Source organism: Sinocyclocheilus grahami, unplaced genomic scaffold (genome assembly GCF_001515645.1).
Source record: "Sinocyclocheilus grahami isolate Dianchi unplaced genomic scaffold, SAMN03320097.WGS_v1.1 scaffold181.1, whole genome shotgun sequence".
Lineage (NCBI taxonomy): Eukaryota > Metazoa > Chordata > Actinopteri > Cypriniformes > Cyprinidae > Sinocyclocheilus > Sinocyclocheilus grahami.
In genome coordinates this window covers 35,234-56,131 of record NW_015505360.1, presented here as the reverse complement: position 1 = coordinate 56,131, position 20,898 = coordinate 35,234, and the positions used below count along the sequence as shown (strand labels likewise).

The window sequence follows — 20,898 nt, the reverse complement described above, 5'->3', positions numbered from 1 at the left end:
GGTGTTGTGACCTGTTCAAAGTGTGTCATTTAAGAGTTTTTGGTTTTGACTGTGGCAATGTTTGCTTTGCACTCTCTGATAAGCTTTTTATAAATGATTAAAGATATTTGGATAAAAAGGGTAGACTTTCTTTATTGGTCAGAATTGGTGGTTTTATCAGTTCAATTTGATAACATGCTGTATTTAGTTACAGCGAAAGTTAAAATCGACTTGATTTACTTTAATGCACGTTCAGGGTACATTATTCCAAAAATAATATATAATAAAAATTGTAATACTTGCACTGCCTTTGAATCGACTTTATTGACTGATGTCAGTGTTGAGTTTTAACCAACATATACATGAGAAAAATATCCTTCCACAAACACAAAGTTCAGTATGGAACGCCAACCTTCCACAATCCAATAAAAACCCAATGGATAATTTTATCTCCTTTGACTCAGCAATGTTGCTTCACAAGATTCAAAATGGGGGGCAAGTGTTGTTTCATGTAGACTTGTAATTGACAATCTAAAACAAGTCATTTTTAGTTCTTGAGTATTGTTTTGCTTCAATATGCTTGATTTATGATGGTCTAATGTTCAAATCTCTTCTTCAGCTCTGAGACCTTAATGTGGGCCTGGGTTTGTTCTTCTGAAGTTGATGAAATGGGTGATTTCGTACTTTGTTCTTCAGTCTGCAGCCCCGTCACATTGATTTTGTGGGTGCTGATAGGAGATTTTAGAGATTTATCCCACCCTCGGGAACCAGAAGAGTCAGTCAAGGACTTGGACTGGAACAGAGCTACGCTAGACAAGACGTTCGGTGATGGAGGTTCAATGCTCTTCTTATCTGGCTCTTCTCTTGTGTCTATCTTTACATTGAGAGAAACAGCTGAGGTGATTCCTTCATTTGTAGGTCCCTTTGAGCCCAAGTCATTTGTCATCTTATGCTCTTTCTGAAGTTCTTCTTCTTTGTCAGATTGCATCTCTGTACTCTCTTCAAGTACTGTCTCGGTTTCCAAGCTTTCCTCCATTGTTCCGTTCATTTGTCCATCATTTTTCGACCAGTTCTCCTCTTGCACCTCTTGAGAACCCACTTTGGGATCCAGTGAAGCATCTTCTAGAACTTGTAGATCTGAACACAGATTTACCCCTAGCTCGGTCAAGTCCTTCTCTAATTCATTAAGCTCATTTTCTGGCCTGTCAGTCAGGACAGCAGGCTCCTCCCCCTCACCACCAGGCCCCTCCTCTAGCTCCTCCTCCCAGCTCATGAGACTGCCGCTGTTTCCAAAAGAGGGGCTTAGACTCTCCTGACTTGGGTTAGTCAGACTCCTCTGAAAAAGAAATGAAAGGGTGAGCTTGTGTGAAATTTTCCCACCAACAGTTTCCTGGTGCTGGACTATTTCTGCAACATGTCAAGTTTTTAAAAGTCAACAGCAGAAAGGTAAGGCTGACCCAACACTAAATCACTTAATTTGTGAAGCCTTTCTTGTTCATGTTGTTTTCATGCAGCAAAGCCATTTTATTTTCTCAGTTCACCATATGAATACCATACAGGACTAAATCTTCTGACTGTGATGCCAGTGTTAAAGACTTAAAATGTGCTCTTAAGACTGAATGCAGCTGTTTGTTGCAGGTTATGTCAGACGCCCCGTCCTGCACAGTTTAGATGTAATGTGTGGGAGGATCTAGGCCTTACATGCGAGATGAATTCACTGCTGTCGGAGCTGAAGAGGTCGAGGCTACGTGTGCTGTACAGTAAACCCGGCTCTCTGGAGCTCTGGGCACTCAGCGTGTCGAAGATCTCTCCGAGCAGGTCCATCTCCTCTGGGTCGGCCAACAGAGAAAGATCATCGTCTTCCTGTAAGTCGCTGGTGGCAGAGCACTGCTCAGGACCTTCTGTTACACTGGAAAGGGAAATGCATTGTAAAACATACATAAAACGGCAAAGCGTCCGTACATCTGTGTCCTCTCATCTCACCTGTCTTCATAGCTGGTGTTGTCGTCCTCTGTCTGTTGCTCATTGTCCTGGTGCCTGTCACTCTTGTGTGTTGGCCGCTGTGGTCGAGACTGAGAAACAAAGCAGCATAGAAAGTGTAGAAAAACAAACAAACCATATTAAAAAAAGTTAAGTGCATGTGCTGTACTGTAGTTGAACACAAGAAGAGCCAGGAATCATACACATTAGTCTAGTATTCGATACATTAGTAAGATTAATAAAGAAGAGAAATTAATCATTTTATTCAACAAGGATGCATTAATCTGATCAAAAGTGACCGTAAAGACACTTACAATGTTACAAACGATTTCTATTTCAAATAATTGCTGTTCTTTTGAACTTTTTAGTCATCAAAGAAAAAGAAAATGTATCAGTTTCCACAAAAATATCCGGCAGCACATCTGTTTTCAACATTGATAATAAGCAGAAATGTTTCTTGAGTAGTAAATTTAGTAGCATACACTCTTAAAAATAAATGTGCTTCAAAAGGTTCTTCAAGTGATGCCATAGAAGAATTTTTGGTTCCACAAAGAAGCATTCAGTCAAAGGTTTTTTAAAGAACCATCTCTTTCTTACCTTTTTATAATCTGAAGAACCTTATTTCGCCACAAAGAGCCTTTTGTGAAACAGAAAGGTTCTTCAGATGTTAAAGGTTCTTTATGGAACCATTTAGACAAAAAGGTTCTTCTATGGCATCGTGAAGCACCTTTATTTTTAAGAGTGTATTAGAATGATTTCTGAAGGATCATGTGACGCTGAAGACTGACGTAATTATGCTGAAAATTCAGCTTTGCATCACAGGAATAAATTACATTTTACAGTATATTCACATAGAAAACAGTTATTTTAATATTCCACAATATTGCTGATTTTACTGTATTTTGGATCAAATAAATGCAGCCTTGTTGAGCAGAAGAGACCCCCAAACTTTTGACTGATAATGAACAGTATATTTAGCTTTATAACATCATCTTTGTGTAGTTTAGTTTGGATGCCTTCAGGTGTCACTCACCCTGCCAAAGTGCTGTGTGATTGGTAGACGGTTCTGAAGGCAATCCGATTGGATGAGGCGATACGTGTGCGTTCCACACACAGACCCGCCCCTCTGTAGCATATGAGGTTCCGTTTGGTCCTGAAAGGGGGAAAATCCAAAAATTGAATTTAAACACACAAACCACATATTTTGCACACAAAGAGGAACCATATGCAGTTTAAGGAATATAAGCTCACCTTTGATGACAGGAGGTTTTTCAGCCCAAATTTGCTATGATATTTGGTCTGAAAAATGGAAACCATATGGAGAATATGTAATATTTAATAATGCACAACAGCACATTTTAAAATAACATGATAAACATAAACTACCCTTCAAATGTTTTTTTTCAGAAATTAGTACTTTTATGATGCATTCAATTTACCAAAATTGACAGTAATTGACATTTATAATGTCACAAAAGATTTATACTTAAATTAAATGTTCTTTTTAACTTTATCAAAGAATCCTGAAAAAATAAAATGTATCATGATTTCCACAAAAATATTCGGCAGCACAACTGTTTTCAACATGAGTAGCAAATCAGCCAATTAAAAGGATTTCTGAAGGATTTCTGTAATGATGCCGAAAATTCAGCTTTGATCACAGCAATGAAATGCATTTTAACATATAATTACATAGAAAATAGTTCATGTTATTTTACTGTATTTTTGATCAAAGAACTGCAGCCTTGGTGAGCAGAAGAGACTTATTTCAAAAACAATTTTTTCATCAAAAACAACTTTTGAACAGCAGTGTATAAATACTCACTGCTTTGTTAGCTGTAGACTTCCATGTCACGATCAGGGCTCCACCCCCTTTCTGTGGGAAGAGAAAGTGGCTTTTTTTAATCCAATTTTGTATAAAAGCAACTTTTGGCAGTCTAATCTAATTCTAGTTTATTTGTCAGAGCAGAAATGAAAGGTAAAGTGTGCTCTGCTGTAAACTGAACATTACTGTAGATCATATTTGTAATCTGTGTATGCTGAAAATAGTGTGCACTGTATGCATACTGCAGATGTGGTAAGAGTAGTATGGTTGTCTACCAGAGTTGCGTCTTGTTTATAGTTCCTGTACGTGTAAAACGTACCTTTAAGTTTCCCACCCATTGCCGACGCAATTTAGAGCTACCTGAGAGGAATCACGAGCAGAAGGGATGTTAAAATGAGCAAACGAACAAACAAGTATGTTTCTGTGATGAACGTTAACACGCACCAGATGAAGCTCCACAATGAAGCACCTCCTCCTCAAACACATCATCCGGCTCTTTGCCCTGGTTCAGCATTTTCAGCCGGCCGTCAATAAACTGAGAACAAAATGAGATTATAATGGAAGATACTATGGATTACCTCCATTGTAAAATTCAAATGCCTTTTGCTCTTCTGCATATTCAAGATTGGGACAACACCAAACACCATTGGTTTGATGTGTACTTTGTAACCATGTGAAACTGGAATATGTAGATGCTCAAGTTGCCAATGCTTTCTTCACACAAGCGATCGTAAGACTTCAGAAGACTTAAAGTACATTTGGGAGAGTTTTAAAGCTTTTATGGTGCTAGATTTGCAGCCCAACAAGCTCGTTCAGAGCAAAAGAGCAGCATTGAACATTCTTCAAAACATCTCCACGGAAAAAAAGCTCCACAGGAAATTGGAAGTCATATGGGTTTGGAACGACATGAGGGTGAGTAAATGATTTTTGGTTGTACTCTTCCAAAAGATATGTGGAATTAACTAATATATTTCACCATACTTCTCCAGTTAATCAATCACAGTACATTTAGACAATTGTATTGCAAGTCTTCTGGAATGTTTAAACTAGTGCTGTCAAACGATTAATCGCGATTAATTACAACCAAAATAAAAGTTTTTGTTGACATAATATACGTGTGTGTACTGTGTATATTTATTATGTATATATAAATACACAAACATACATTTGTATATATTAAAAAAATATTTACATGTATATATTTATATTCATATATAATTTATATTATATATATAAATATAAGTATTTTATATATAAACCAAAAAAAATTCTTAAATATATACATGCATGTGTGCATATTTATATATACATAATAAATATACACAGTACACACACATATATTGTGTAAACACAATCTTTTATTTTGGATGCGATTAATCGCGATTAATCGATTGACAGCACTAGTTTAAATATATCAATAAGGCACTCATTTAATGTGCTAATTTGCATATATTTCCAGAACAGAAATATGAACATTCAATAAATCCAGGCTCACAATTCTTGTTTAGTTTCGTTGACATATTAAAGGATTTTACAAAGGGGATTTTCCATATCTCTTTTAATAACGTTTTAAAAAGTCAAAAATTCACTATGTTTTTAGGACTATGTTTCTGACTCATTTTGAGAAAACAGCCAGTGATGTTTTCAGAAAACAGATAACAGAAAATATATGTACTTTACTTTAAATCTGCATATGCAAACAGAAAAAGTAAATATGTATTTAGGATTTATTTCCCCCACTAGTCTGTAAGAAGACATTGCTATTGAAGCAAAACAGCCCTCAACATTGACATTGCATGAAACAACAATGGCCTGCAGTGTCTTGCCTCAAGAAAACTGCCGATGTTGTGGCTGTGTGTTTGCAGTTACCTCTTTGAAACACTGCAGGTGAACCGCGCTCTCCAGAAACTCCCGCATGCTTTGAGACTTATGACTCAGAAACAACTCATTGGAGAACACGACCGGCCCTTCCTTCAGCATACGAGACAGGAGCACTGCAGTAAGCATTTATAAAACTCAAGGTAACGTTTTTATGTGGATGTGTGTCACTCACGGCAGGCGACTGTAAGGCGTCTCTGTATCCTCCGAACAGCAGAGTCTGCGCTCGGAGGAAAGCGTGCGCTACCCCTGACCCGGCCGACGCCGCCTGTCTCTTCAGCCTGACCTTCAGTCCCGCCACCTGCAGCAACAGAGTTCACCATAAACCTTCATCCTTTGTGTGTCAGAGATCTGCGAGGAGGAAAAGAGTCTCACCACGTCAGCCGGAATCTTTTTCAGGTCCTCGTGGGGTGACTCCAGGGTGTTGGTGTCCACGTTCAGTATGACCACGTCCTCCAGAGCTCGACTCCTCACTCTCTACCACACACAAACACACAGAAAGAACTGTAATGTGAGTGTTTGTGTGACCAAGGGCTGGTGTGAAAGAAAACCATGGGAAGAGGGAAGCGTCGTACCTCTGCCAGGCTGGAGTGAATTCCAATAAGGTACGGCATTGGTGCGCTAAAAAATGAAATGAGTGAATTTAGGCAGCGTTTACACACTTTGCTGTGTTCACACAGCGTTCACTGACCTAAATACCTTTTTTAAATATTTTCTACCTTTTGATACTCGTGAGGTTGATGTTGTATATGTATATATTAAATGTATATGTTTTTTTAATAGTAAGTAGTCTTTAATTTTTATTAAAGCACCTGAGTTAAATATATGAGTGTCACAGCAAAGGGTCTGAATACTTAGGACCATGTGATATTTCAGTTTTTCTTTTTTAATAAATCTGCAAAAATGTCAACAATTCTGTGTTTTTCTGTCAATATGGGGTGCTGTGTGTACATTAATGAGGAAAAAAAATTTAATTATTATTAATGAATAAAAAATAATTAAAAAACTTATGACTTTTAATTTAGCACTTTAATTTAAAATGCATTAACAGTAATATCATTAATAATTTTTATTAGTGGCCAAACCAAAAAGTTTTAGTAAACCAAATTCAACTTCAATTTTGCTCAACCAAATTTTAACAGTACTGGTTCACACAGGTTGCTGCTTGTCTTTTTTTTATTTTCTATTTTTTTTATTCGTATTTATATAAATAAATGACCACTGGTTTTGAACCGTTTTAATTTAAAGGCCCCCATTTTTAAGCATAATAAATAATAATTTATTAAAATAAACAAATAAATGAATAAATAAATAAATAAAGAGAGTGAAACATAATTTCAGAATTTAACTTCTTGATTTCATGTGTGTATATCACTTTAATTAAGTTAGTTTTTAATGTATTACTAATAATATGAATTATTGAAATTATTTTAATTCATGTTTTTCTGAGGCCCCTGGTACTGATACCACTGCAACAGCTTATTTGTTTTTCTAAAATGTGCAGCCCTTCAACTTCTGTTCTTTTAAATGTGCTATATCAATTAATTGCTGCTGGGGTGGGTGGGTGTGTGTGTGTGTGTGTGTGTGTGTGTGTGTGTGTCTCACCAGCAGTAGTCCAGCAGATGAGGCGGCAGCACTGGAATGAAGATGTGCTGCCAGTACATTGGGTACAGCATCCCATTACACGCGTGTATGCAGGCCGTTAACTAAACACACACAAATAAAACTATTAATTGCTGTTTGGTGCATGTTTAATGGAGCTGCACTCTGACTCAATGCAACACAATATTGACTAGTGATCTGCCCTCAGTGAAAGTGGAAATTTTTTTTTTAAGTGAAGTGAGTGAATACGAAACCAAACAATGTGCTGCAGCTGGTTGGGACACAAACTGTGATTTCTCGCGTATAGATTCATTATGTCACTCCTGGTTAGGCGTTAAGGCGTTTTCACAGTAGGGTTTCTGATGAGGAACCAAATTAATTTGAAAATGTTCAGTTTGTTTGGTTGGTGCGAAATGCTGCACCATTCACTGTGTGCATTCACACACAGTTCGTATGCAATTCCCAAATGGTCATCAAGGTAATGACGTGTAATGTGCTGGTTGTAGCATAAAGCACTTGAAATAGTTGTTTTTAAATGGACACTTTTCAGAGACTGGAATGATGCGTTTTTATCCAAAGTGAACTATACTATATTCAAGGTATGCCTTTCAGTACATGCATTCCCTTGGGAATCGAACCCATGACTTTGGTGTTGCTAGCGCCATGCCACTGTTGTAGTAGCCTTGTGAACTAAGTGTTATCAGCTTTGATTCACAAAGGCTGTCGCAGATTTAACTCACAGTGCTGAGTTTGCTGCAGTAAATGAGGATCCGCCTCTCGAACAACATGCTGGCGAAGAGCTGCAACAGGTTACCCACGTCCACCGCCACCACCAGCTCCGTCAGGTTCCTCTGATACACAGACAGACATTCATACTGCTCAAATGTTTGAAAAAAAAAGAACTCTCCTCCGCTCACCAAGGCTGCATTTATTTGATAAAAATAAATAAATAATAAAAAAAATTAAATACAAATATTGTGAAATATTGACAGCTTAAAATGTCAGGGTTTTTTTTTTTTGTGAATATATTTTCTAATGTAATGTATTTCTGTGATCAAAGCTGAATTTTCAGCATCATTACTCCAGTCTTCAGGGTCACATGATCTTCAGAAATCATTCTAATATGCTGATTTGCTGCTCAAGAAACATTTCTAATTATTATCAGTGTTGAAAACAGTTGTGCTGCTTTATATTTTTGTGGAAACCGTGATATTAGAATAATTTCTAAAGGATCATGTGACACTCAAAGAACACACTTCAAGGGCTCTGCCCTTCAAAGAGATATACTGTGTATATATATATATATATATATGTTTAATTATATAAATGCAGCCAATTTAAAAATCTTTATTTATTTATTTCATATTATTATTATTTATTTATGTATTTATTTTTTGGACCAGTAGTGTATAAGAACCAAGGGATAAAACAGAAATAAATTATAACCCACACATTAAAAAACCTAAATGGAAAACAAATTAAGAACTCACACTCTCTGGAATAGAGGGCAAGGCTTTGGGATCTGGTGCGATAAAGTACGGGATCTGATGGAGAGAAACATTATTCCACAAAAAGAAACAGTCAGTACCATGAAAGTAAGGCCTTCGAGTTAGTCTGCCTACGTTTTTAGATTCAAGGACCCATTAGTTTTTTAGTTAAGCGTTGTTAGAGATCCAGGGTTAGTTGTGGATGCTGGATTAGTTTGATTTCACATTATGGATTGTATTAGGATTTATTAGACGCTGGAATGAAGGTTTATTCTGGTCGGCCGGTTTTAATACGGATCAGGGACTCACCCCCTCTGACTCCTCCCCTTTAGGGGCGTGTCCACAGATGCCAGGCATCTCACTTCCAATCATTAGCTTCCCTCCCTCAGTGAAGAACACACCAACCTGATTGTGATGTCACATGTGATGTCATAAACGGAACCTCCACCAGCCAATGAGCACTTACCATCTGCACTGTGATGGAGCCATTGGCCGGAGGCACGGGGTGCTTGTAGAGAACCGACAGCAGCTCTTTCATCTCGTTGGTCTGGCCGGGCATTCAAATGAATAAAATGGTGTTAGATAAATGGCTTTATAAATGTGGAAAATCATCAGGAGACCGTTAAAATCATACCTGTCCTTTCGTTGAGTAGTCAGCCAGATTATTCAGAAGTTTGTAGAAGACCTCAAACCAGGGCAAATAACTGTGTTGAGAGAGAAATCACACTTTAGTCAGGTCAAACAACTGTGCTAAGGGTTTTGTCTTCTGTGTAGTTAGAACTAACTATTAAAACGTAAAATCAGGTTATAACTTACACCTTATGACCTGAAAACTAAAAATGAAAGTGATTGTGGCCATGAGAAGCAAACTGTTAATCAATCAAATGGGCTTCACAAATGAGACATTTGTTTTTGAGTGTATTTTGTGCGTTTGAGACCTGAGGATGCACAAGCAGGTCTGAGAGCTGGACGTGAGTCTGCAGAAACCGAAGCGCTGGCATCCTTCCAGATCGGTCAAGACGAATGTGAAGTGCTGCACGGCAACAGTGTCCTTCACCCTGTCAACCAACCGACGAGCCTCAGTTTATCAGTCATAAAAGGTAAGAAGGCTTGAGCATCCATCTTTAATAATGAATGAAGGATTTTCACCTCTCTATGTCGTAAGGGAAGCAGAAGCGAGGCAAGGACTGCAGAGCCTCCTGTGTGAGAATAGAAGAAACACAATCAAATAAAGGTTCCAAAACAAGCTTTTCACAGCAATGCAATAAAAGAACAATTTTTGGTTTCCCAAAGAACCTTTCATTGAACAGTCGTTAAGAGAAAAAAAAAATCTTAGCTTGAAGAACACTGTAAAAATCTTGTTTCACTATAAAGAATAAGATTGCATGGATGTTAAAGGTTCTTCATGGAACCATCGATGCCAATAAAGAACCTTTATTTTTAAGAGTGCACCCACTGATAAATAGTTTTAAATTCAATATCTGTTCAAATATTCCTTTGAATTGAAATCTCATTTTACTTGCATACTGTAACATATTTCAGAATCCATCAAGACTGAACTGGATGATGAAAAGTGGGTGTTTTATACCAGGATGTGAGTTTTGGATTGTGGACACCACAGGCAAACACTTCTAAGAAGACTTTTTGCCATGAACGTGGAGACTGAAGGTCAGATTCACCATTCAGGGCTTCTCCAGTGGTAATGATTCTGTTTCAAATCAGCCCTTATTTTCTATTGTTGTCATAAATTCTATAATTTTTTGTCAATATGCATGTTTTCACTGTTGGCAGCAGTTTATAAAGGCTAAAACAATGCCGTGAGACTGTTCTATGGAGTAATATTATTTGACAGTTGATTGACGTTAGTGCTGTAGCCGAATAAGCAAAGTTGTTGCAGAAGTGGAAAAAGTGATTATATTTTGATGAAAGATGAAACTTTTTTTCTTTAAAATAAATCTTTAAAATATAACATCTCAAATGAATCAGACTAGGAATCTTATTTATGAATGTATTAGGGTACAACGGGTCTAAAGGCACCCCGGGTTAAAAGGCGCCTTTAATATTATTTTCATCTAAACCACTAGACGGCACAAAAACGTGGCGTGGCACTTTCCGAAACATCCACTTTTCAAGATGCACGTGTATATTTGTCTGATCCTTGTCGCGATCGCATGCAGCAGTGCAAAGTTGATTCTGTGCTTACTTGATCTAATATTTTATGTTTTTTTTAAATGTTGTAGATTTAAGTAGCAAATGAGAATTGCTAAAAATGAATGCATATGTTTTGAGACAAAGGTTTTCTCCATGATTTTCAGTTTTGCTTAAGATAATTAAAGCAACAGTTTTTAAATAACGAAAGAATATGTAAAAGTATGGTATTTGGGGTAAAAAGCACCCCTGCTGTTGGGGCTAAAGGCGCACAGTAATTAACATGATAATTAATAGATGCCTGACTTTTCCATTTGTTGACATGACATGGGTAGGTTCAGATGGTAAATATCATATATTATGTTGGGTGTCCGTATTAGAGAATGAAACCATCATATTTAAAAAAAACATGATATTAATATCATATAATAAAATATAATTTGTTGTTACTACTGTAAATATATATTCAATTATTATTGGATCTCCTTCAATACTTTCAGAATCTTTACATATTAAAACGATTTTGTTTCTGTATTTTAAAATATATATTTTTATATTAACATTTTATTGACAGTATATTTATTGAAAAAAAATATTATTTTATTTTTCAAAATAGGCAGAACATAGTACAAACTTTGCTAAAGTGATTGTTTTGAACAAGTAGTAACTTAGACATTATTTAAAAACAAAACATTATTTTAGCTGAAGCATTTGTATCAATACCGTGTGTGGGCTAAAAGGCCCCTCTTGCCACCTCATACATTTATAAGATTTGTAAACAAAATAAACAACTTGAATGATTTATGTTCACACAAAATCAGTTGCTCCATTAATGTTCAATACAACGTATATATTTTTTCTACAATTATACATTTTAGGCGCAGTGAAGGCACATTTTTTTTCTTAAGGTGGGCCTTTAGCCCCTTTGTACCCTATTTAGAATTTTCCCTAATTCGTCAAAACTAGCTATTGCATTGTTTAACAGAGACTTGATTTATTTTTTTATGCATTTATTCATGGTTATTTATTTGTGCAGTGGATTTTATTTATTATAATTTTCCCTAATTCTTAAAACTTGCAAACATTATGCAAAACATCATGGTAAGCAGAGGCTTTATTTATTTGTGCATCTATTTATTCATGCAATCATTTATTTATGCAGTGTTTTCATTCATTTTGATATATATATAATTTTTTTTTTCTTTTCTTTTAAGTAAATACAAAGAAATAAATAAATACATAAAAACAGAAGGAAAGAACCACAGTGATCCTCAAGTACTAACCTCATCATTAAAGTCTTCAGGGAACTGAAACGGCACATCAGGATCTACTCGAATAGAAAAACACACACACTCTGTCAACTGACAACTCAACTATAGAGGATGTGGTTAAAGTCAGGTCAAAGATAGACACGCAGGGTAACCAGTCTGGTTCTATACAGCCAGGCCTTATAGACCTGGTCCAACCCTGGCAGTCCCATCTCTTTTTAGACAACCAGTGTGCTTCCTTTCACCCGTTAGCAGATAACAGCATACTAACTAGTTCCTCAGACTTTTCTCATTCTGATGAGCATGTATCTGCCCTGCTGTGTGGTTTTTCTGGTTCAGTCATGTGACAGGAAGAGCCATTCTCAGAAGAGACAGTTTGTGAGTGTGTGTTAATTGCATCAGTTAGTTAGTTATTTAGTTTATATAGCACATTTTAATACAACAAAGCGTTGACCAAAGTGCTGTACAAAATCAACACCGTTTAAAAACACATTTACACACCATAACACACAAACAGGACAGCTAAAACATAACTAAAACAATACCTCAACACTCTGCTGGCCCAAACGCTAAGGATAGAAGGTGAGACCTTAGGCGATACTTAAAAACATTTAAAGTTGGAGCATGTCTAATATGAGGCGGAAGCCTATTCCAATGCTTTGGAGCGGCGACTGCAAAGGCCCGATCGCCCCTTCGCTTATACCTAGTCTTCAGTACAATTAAAACAGATCGATCAGAAGATCTTAAAGACCTAAAGGGCTTGTACACCTGTAAAAGATCCGACAAATAAGATGGTGCCAACCCATTTAGAGGCTTATAAACAAAAAACAATCATTTAAAATCAATCCTAAACTTGACTGGCAACCAGCCCAGTGAAGACAGAATAGGAGATATATGCTCCCGCTTACGAATTCCTGTCAAGAGCCTCGCAGCCGCATTCTGAATGAATTTTAGTCTATTTAAAGCAGATTGGAAGACACCCACATACAAATAATTACAATAATCAAGTATCACCATGATAAACGCATCGCCTTCTCAAGATCGCTAAAAGAGAGAAATGACTTAACCTTTGCCAACAGTCGTAAGTGAAAGAAACTTGATTTAACGACTGAGTTAATCTGTTTATCAAATTTCAGATCATTATCAAACAAAACCCCTACGTTTTTGACAACAGGTTTACAATAAGTGGTCAGCTCACCTAAATTTAACAGATCAGGAAGTGCAGGATCCCCAAACCAGACAAGCTCTGTTTTACTCTCATTAAAATAAAATAAAAAATGACGACAACTAGGTCTTAACCTCCATGAAACATTTCATAAAAGAATCAAGGGCATTTCCATCATTGTTCTTAAAGGGCATATACATTTTTGTGTCATCAGCATAAACATGGAAAGCAATTCCATGTTTATGAAAGATTGACCCTAAAGGTAAAATATATAATGAGAATAAAATAGGGCCGAGAATAGACCCTTGAGGGACCCCACATGTCAGTGGTACAGAGCATGAAAAAGTCTGACCAATGTTGACAGAAAAACTCCTATTTGATAGGAATGATCTAAACCAATCGAGAGCAGAGCCCTGAATGCCAACCACCTCCTCAAGACGGGAGATAAGAATCCCATGGTCTATTGTGTCGAATGCTGCACTGAGGTCTAACAGCATAAGAACCACAAAGTGTCCTGAGTCCCTTGATAATAATATATAATTTAGTACCTTTAACAGTGCAGATTCGGTACTATGGTAGGCCTTAAAACTTGATTGATAAACCTCATAAACAGCATTCTGATCCAAAAAAGCTCTGCAATTGAGTTAGAACAATCTTCTCTAAGAAAAGGGAGTTTTGAAATAGGTCTAAAAATTTGACAACACAGCTTTATCCAAATTTGGCTTTTTTAAAAGAGGCTACACAACAACATGTTTCAATGATGATAACACCACCCCAGAAACAAGGCTACCATTAATAATAGACAAAATACTAGGGCCAATAATGTAGAATACCATCTTAAAGAGCTTTGATGGAAAAATATCCAACGGACAGGTTTCATCCGACCAACAATCTGTGTGTGTGTGTGTGTGTGGTACCCACCTTTATCTCTGGCGATTGGACATGAGGCTTGAAAGAACCAGTAGAACGTTTTTTCAGGGTTTTCTCTGAGAACAACAAAACCATGAGCAAAACAGTCATCATAACAAAACCAACAAATCACACCAGAAAAATATTACCCATGACTGATGTGGAAAATAAACACTGTCAGAATGACCAGCAACTGAATGTGATCAGCTCTGAATAATTTTCTGCTGTTCTTCTCACAAGATCTTAATAAGGAGCTTCATGAGCAGGATGTGGTTGACTACTAAATTGGAAGACGTGCATCAACAGAAAATGTTTCCAGTCATGAGTTTGGCCATCTGTCTAAAATACAATTATGCAAATGTAATGATCCTAACAGCATGTTTGTCTGCTAAAACCAATCAAATTAGATTTTTAAATGACAAACTATCAAGAATGTGATGATAAATGTTCATATTGAGATGTTTAATCACAGGATTTGGCAGATCGGTGCACAGTTTGAGATGTTGTTTCTCAGGAGAAAAATCTGACTCCATTTGCAATTGAGTTATAAGAGATCTTATTCATTAGTTTTCCTTACCAAGGGATGAGAAACCAATATATGTTGTGTTGAAGATGTCTGTTTGTGGTTACATGTTGATAGTTAATGTGATTATCCACACCTGTGTGAACTTGAGGAGAACTGACTTCATACATCCACTAAAAATCACCAAAACACCAGCTGATTCAAACACATTGAGACTTAAGAACCGATGAAGAAAAGTGCACATAGAGATACTTGATCTGATATTTTTCCAATTCAATGACAGTCAGAAGTGAAGCAGATTTGAGGACACTATGTATTTTCAAAGGAGAAGTGATGCTTCTGCGAGTAAAAGTGTGTAAACTCTCCATCTGTTCTCCTGCAGATGTCAACTCAAAACTCTCCAAATGTTGCTGTTTTTGTGTCTGAGTTTATTCATTGAATTGTGACATGATAGAAAGCCTCGCATCCGAGAACGACAGAGCGAGGAAGAGGAAGTAGACCAGCAGACCACAAAGTGAGCAAACAGAGAAAAATCGACAGACAAACGGAGAGATTCTTACTTTATCCTGGAGCCCATGATGCACTTGTATGTTAGGGCCCATTCGGTGGTGTTCAGGGTGTCAGCAGACCAAAGTCATTAGATTCTTTATTAACATGCATCGACATACATACTCCTGCACACACACATCCTCACATCAAACAGCCAATTCCACCGACTAGCACACAACTTAAGACAGCACTTCCTGATCTGAGTGTGTGTGTGTGTGTGTGGCCTACATGACGTTTACCGGTCTAGTGACACTATAATATCCACTTTATAATCCCATATTCTCAATAAGAACTAGAATATTTTGCCTTTTAGAAGATCAAGTCTAATCTTTAGGTTGAATCGTTTCAGAAACGTATTAATTTTAATTAGACTCAAAGGTAGAATTTCGAAATGCTCACTTATTTTTATATGTAACATTTTATGCACTTTTATTATTTCATATATAGTTCTATCCTGTGTTGTTCTTATACTTTTATATTATTTTTAACTGGTCTGTCACTAATGTGAAGGTGTGTTCATTCATAATGTATAAGCTAAACTCACACTTTCACCTAATGATGGTTGAAAACGGTTAGAGGAAACACTGGAATGGACTTCCTGTATTGTGTCACTGCTTTCCCACTCTGTGTTTATGCTCTGATCATCATTGCTCAATCATGTGTTTGCTGTGTCTCTGTTAGTTTAGGGTGATCAACATGGATGTGCTGAGCAAACAGGTGACTTTGCCCTATTTACACAGACATACTCTTTCACACAAACACACACTTCTGACAGCTCCTTTGACTAATATTGTCATTGCATTGAATGCACATCCAGTTCTTGGTACCTGTTTTGTGCAAAATGTTTCCCTCTAGTGTTCACTGGAGGAGCAGCATTTTAGTTGTAGAAAATGTCCGGTTTTCTGAATGTGAGTACAGTGTTATTTAATGGCTAGGCCTAGATGATAGATGATATTCAGAGAACGTTCTCAATTTAATTTCTCAACTTGATGTGGAAGCCCGTTTTTTGACCCGTTTTGAGAAAATTGTGTCTTTGTTATTGGGACTTTATATCTCACAATTTCTTTCAGTTGTGACACAGTTTAAACTAATTGTGACTCTATTTCTTATTTGACAATAATCTGCCATAGTCTATTTATTTTATGGAATTGGAAACAAGAAAACGGATCCTGTTTCTTGTCTCATCATTCAGTTACGAATTACATTACGCAAACCATATAGGCCAGCGGTGGCGAACTCCGGTCCTGGAGAGCCGCAGCCCTGCAGAGTTCAGCTCCAACCCTAATTAAAACTCACCTGCCTGTAGCTTTCAAGTAACCCTTCAGACCTTGATTAGCTTGTTCAGGTGTGTTTGATTAGGGTTGAAGCAAAACTCTGCTGGGCTGAGGCTCTCCAGGACTGACGTTCGCCACCCCTGATATAGGCCATTTTCAATTCACATCTAAACTTGACAAAAAGTTTGAATACTTTGCATCTCTGCTTATTACTGTCGCTTGTTTATCATTTCTGTCATTAAACGGTTGTTAAATATTACATGCTTTGCTTATTACTGTCGCTTGTTTAACATTTCTGTCGTAAAACGGTTGTTAATTATTAGCTACATGTTTAGCTACTTCTAACCTGGCACTCTTTGACTGTTAAAAGTCAAACTGAAGCATCATGTTACAATTCTTCTGTGAACTGTAAATCCTGCCTTTTTAAAATTGATTGACCATTTCAAATGTTTTGGCAAGTGCTGTTCGACCGCTTTTAAATGTTTTTGTAATCAGAACTGACACAGGACAGTGTGTATTGTGCAGCAGAACTAATTTACTACTTCAACACTACTAATAAAATAATACTGACGTTCAGTTACATTTATTTCAAGAACATTTGTTCTTAAAGTCACACAGAATGAAGGTTGGTCATGTCTTTTTTTTTAGGTTTGTCATGTCTTTATTTAGTGAATACATGGTGATTTTAACACAATGAGAAACAAGCTAAAATGAGAATCACACAAGCATTTGAATGGACTTTGAATGAACAGCACTGGACTGAGAGGAGGCTGAGATGATGTGGCATATGAATCAAAAAATGGAGGAAGTTAAGGTGGAAGAGATGGTGATCAGGTGGCCTCCTCTTCACCCTCCTCCTCGAATTCTCCCTCCTCTGCGGTGGCGTCCTGGTACTGCTGGTACTCGGACACCAGGTCGTTCATGTTGCTCTCAGCCTCGGTGAACTCCATCTCATCCATGCCCTCGCCGGTGTACCAGTGCAGGAAGGCCTTGCGGCGAAACATGGCGGTGAATTGCTCCGAAATGCGTTTGAAAAGCTCCTGGATGGCAGTGCTGTTGCCGATGAATGTCGCAGACATTTTGAGACCACGAGGTGGAATGTCGCAGACGGCGGTCTTGACGTTGTTGGGGATCCACTCCACGAAGTAGCTGCTGTTCTTGTTCTGGACATTCAGCATCTGTTCGTCCACCTCCTTCATTGACATGCGGCCGCGGAAAATGGCGGCCACAGTCAGGTAGCGGCCATGGCGCGGGTCGCATGCAGCCATCATGTTCTTAGCGTCGAACATCTGCTGGGTGAGCTCTGGGACGGAGAGCGCGCGATACTGCTGACTCCCCCTGCTGGTGAGAGGAGCGAAGCCAGGCATGAAGAAGTGCAAACGAGGGAAGGGCACCATGTTGACTGCCAGTTTGCGAAGATCGGCGTTCAGCTGTCCGGGGAACCTCAGGCAGGTGGTGACGCCGCTCATGGTGGCCGAGACGAGATGGTTGAGGTCACCATACGTGGGCGTGGTGAGTTTGAGAGTGCGGAAGCAGATGTCGTACAGGGCCTCGTTGTCAATGCAGTAGGTCTCATCCGTGTTCTCCACCAGCTGATGAACGGACAACGTGGCGTTGTAGGGCTCCACCACCGTGTCCGACACTTTGGGAGATGGCACCACGCTGAAGGTGTTCATGATGCGGTCGGGATACTCCTCGCGGATCTTGCTAATGAGGAGCGTTCCCATGCCGGAACCTGTTCCTCCTCCCAGTGAATGCGTGAGCTGAAATCCCTGCAGACAGTCACAGCTCTCGGCTTCCTTGCGGACCACGTCCATCACCGAGTCCACCAGTTCAGCACCTTCTGTGTAGTGACCCTTAGCCCAGTTATTTCCAGCTCCACTCTGCCCTACGAGCAGGACACAAAAACCAGTAACACTTCATGACCCAAACTTACTAACTAAATACTGCATATTTTAAAACGTCATTATGCCAAAGTGTTTGAAATCCATACTGTATAATCCTTAAACACCAGGTCTCACTAATAAGCCACCTTAAACAGGAAATGCTCAAAACCTCTGCCGGAATCACAACAGGAACGTACGCAAGTAAATATGTTTTTGTTCTTATGTTGATGAATTCAAGGGACAGTCTGTGAACAGGTACTAATTAAAATAATACATGTCCCATTTATCTGTCTATATATATCATGCATATCAGCTCCTTGGTCTCTGAGGGTTTTGTGTGAACTTAATTTCTGCATGAAAATACAAGACCCATATCAGAGATATTTTCAACATTCGGAACTTTCAGAATTTAATCATTGCATAGCTATACTCATTCGTCAAATATAGGTATTTGCATGCAATGAGATGCAAGCGGACGGTTTATTTACCAAAAACAAAGTTGTCAGGTCTGAATATCTGCCCAAAAGGACCAGAGCGGACAGAGTCCATGGTTCCTGGCTCTAGATCCACAAGGATGGCACGAGGGACATACTTTCCCCCTGAGAAAATAGACAACCAAAGAAGGCACCTCAAACATTAGGGTTTGTTTGTATGTTGTAGTTATTTGTTTGGAGATTCTGTATATGTAAGTATATTTATACAGTATATTTGAGAGGCTGAACTTTCCCCTTAACTAATGATCATAATAACAGTTTCTTAAATTGCTCAATCCAGGTATCAGACATTTGACATTCCCTGTGCTAAACCCATGTGATGTGCCTACCAGAGGCTTCGTTGTAGTAAACGCTGATGCGATCCAGCTGCAGGTCACTGTCTCCATGGTAGCTGCCAGTGGGGTCAATACCGTGTTCATCACTGATCACCTCCCAGAACTGAGTGAGAAAAAAAAAAACATAAATTCTCACGCAATCTCAATCTGATGCGGTGTAATAGGACTGGGGCTACTTGTCACACTTTCATCTCAAATGTAATAAATATCACACATGTTTTTACATGCAAATGCATGTTTTCAATGTTGGTTTAAAAGACCTAGTTCAAAACCTTCTTGAGTTTGGCATATTTGTCTGAAAAAATGAAAACTTACATTCCAGTATCATATTTTTGCAATAGCTATCAGATAACAAGTGAGCACAGTAAAGCCACTGACATACATTAAGATAAGTCACCATTAAGTTTGTAAATTTTGAACAAAGCTTGGATTTTCTCAGGACAAGGGTACTTTAGATGCCAGGTTGTCACGTTTTAAACATAAATATATACATTTGAAATATAAATATATGTACAGTGGGTACGGAAAGTATTCAGACCCCCTTAAATTTTTCACTCTTTGTTATATTGCAGCCATTTGCTAAAATCATTTAAGTTATTTTTTTTTCCTCATTAATGTACACACAGCACCCCATATTGACAGAAAAACACAATTGTTGACATTTTTGCAGATTTATTAAAAAAGAAAAACTGAAATATCACATGGTCCTAAGTATTCAGACCCTTTGCTGTGACACTCATATATTTAACGCAGGTGCTGTCCATTTCTTCTGATCATCCTTGAGAAGGTTCTACACCTTCATTTGAGTCCAGCTGTATTTGATTATACTGATTGGACTTGATTAGCAAAGCCACACACCTGTCTATATAAGACCTTACAACTCACAGTGCATGTCAGAGCAAATGAGAATCATGAAGTCAAAGGAACTGCCTGAAGAGCTCAGAGACAGAATTGTGGCAAAGCACAGATCTGGCCAAGGTTACAAAAAAAATTCTGCTGCACTTAAGGTTCCCAAGAGCACAGATTATCTTTATTATCATCATCAACCCGTCCCAGTCCCTTAATCGCTGCCCTTCGCCAGGCTCCCGACAGGAGTGGGTGCGTGAGAGAGGAGGGGCGTTGGCGGCGTGTGATGGGGCACACCTGAACCGAATGGAGCCTCTTCACCGCCGCTGTTTAAATGCCAAGCGCGCCTCTGCTCGGGAGACCGGTCTCTTCCCCGTGCACGCTGGTGTCCTCGTGGGTCCAGAAAGGGTGCGTAGAGGGACTCCCGTGCCGCCAGAGTCGTGAGCTACCGGACCCGCACGCGTTACACGGCCGTCGGGCCAGGATGCCGGGCCATCCAGTCCCTTCAAGCGCCGTGGGCAGAGCGAGAAGGATGAAGCTGTTGAACGAAGCCTCGCGCCCCGGGACCAAGAGGGGAGCGCGTGCGACCGCCGGACTCCGCCCCTTACCTGGACCCTTTCTTCTCGAACAATGCCCCACCTTCACTAACCCCGCAGCACGACGAGGACACCAGATCCCCGGTTTATTTTCTGATAATAAAAGCCTCTCCGAGGCCTGACGCCACACCCACTGTGCTCCTCTCTCTCTCTC

At 38.6% G+C, this 20,898-nt stretch overlaps 2 protein-coding genes across 3 annotated transcripts in view; both read right to left on the bottom strand.

Annotated features, from left to right (window-relative positions):
• Window positions 1-143: 143 nt before the first annotated feature.
• Window positions 144-15,520, bottom strand: dennd1c (DENN domain containing 1C). 2 transcript variants are annotated; one of them, XM_016284189.1, is made up of 22 exons: window positions 15,325-15,520; window positions 14,254-14,318; window positions 12,183-12,226; window positions 9,901-9,950; window positions 9,690-9,809; window positions 9,386-9,455; window positions 9,218-9,298; window positions 8,755-8,808; window positions 8,005-8,115; window positions 7,268-7,368; window positions 6,238-6,283; window positions 6,038-6,139; window positions 5,838-5,963; window positions 5,654-5,755; window positions 4,229-4,319; window positions 4,104-4,144; window positions 3,785-3,835; window positions 3,211-3,258; window positions 2,993-3,112; window positions 1,963-2,051; window positions 1,681-1,888; window positions 144-1,315 (listed from the first exon to the last, which is right to left on the bottom strand). In XM_016284189.1, the coding sequence occupies exons 1-22, from the start codon at window positions 15,339-15,341 to the stop codon at window positions 575-577; spliced, it is 2,478 nt and encodes an 825-aa protein (XP_016139675.1). In that variant the 5' UTR covers window positions 15,342-15,520; the 3' UTR covers window positions 144-574. The 2 variants fall into 2 exon arrangements, with proteins under 2 accessions (XP_016139675.1, XP_016139676.1); XM_016284190.1 differs by lacking the exons at window positions 9,218-9,298; window positions 9,386-9,455; window positions 9,690-9,809; ... (2 more) ...; window positions 14,254-14,318; window positions 15,325-15,520 and adding an exon at window positions 9,061-9,198.
• A 1,704-nt stretch (window positions 15,521-17,224) lies between these two features.
• Window positions 17,225-20,898, bottom strand: part of LOC107594229 (tubulin beta chain-like) — a 7,185-nt gene continuing 3,511 nt past the window's right edge. The window contains exons 2-4 of the mRNA XM_016284188.1: window positions 19,297-19,405; window positions 18,962-19,072; window positions 17,225-18,475 (exon numbers count right to left, since the gene is read on the bottom strand). Of these exons, the coding sequence (XP_016139674.1) occupies window positions 17,418-18,475; window positions 18,962-19,072; window positions 19,297-19,405 (1,278 nt within the window). The 3' untranslated portion in view covers window positions 17,225-17,417. The remainder of the gene's footprint in view (window positions 18,476-18,961; window positions 19,073-19,296; window positions 19,406-20,898) is intronic.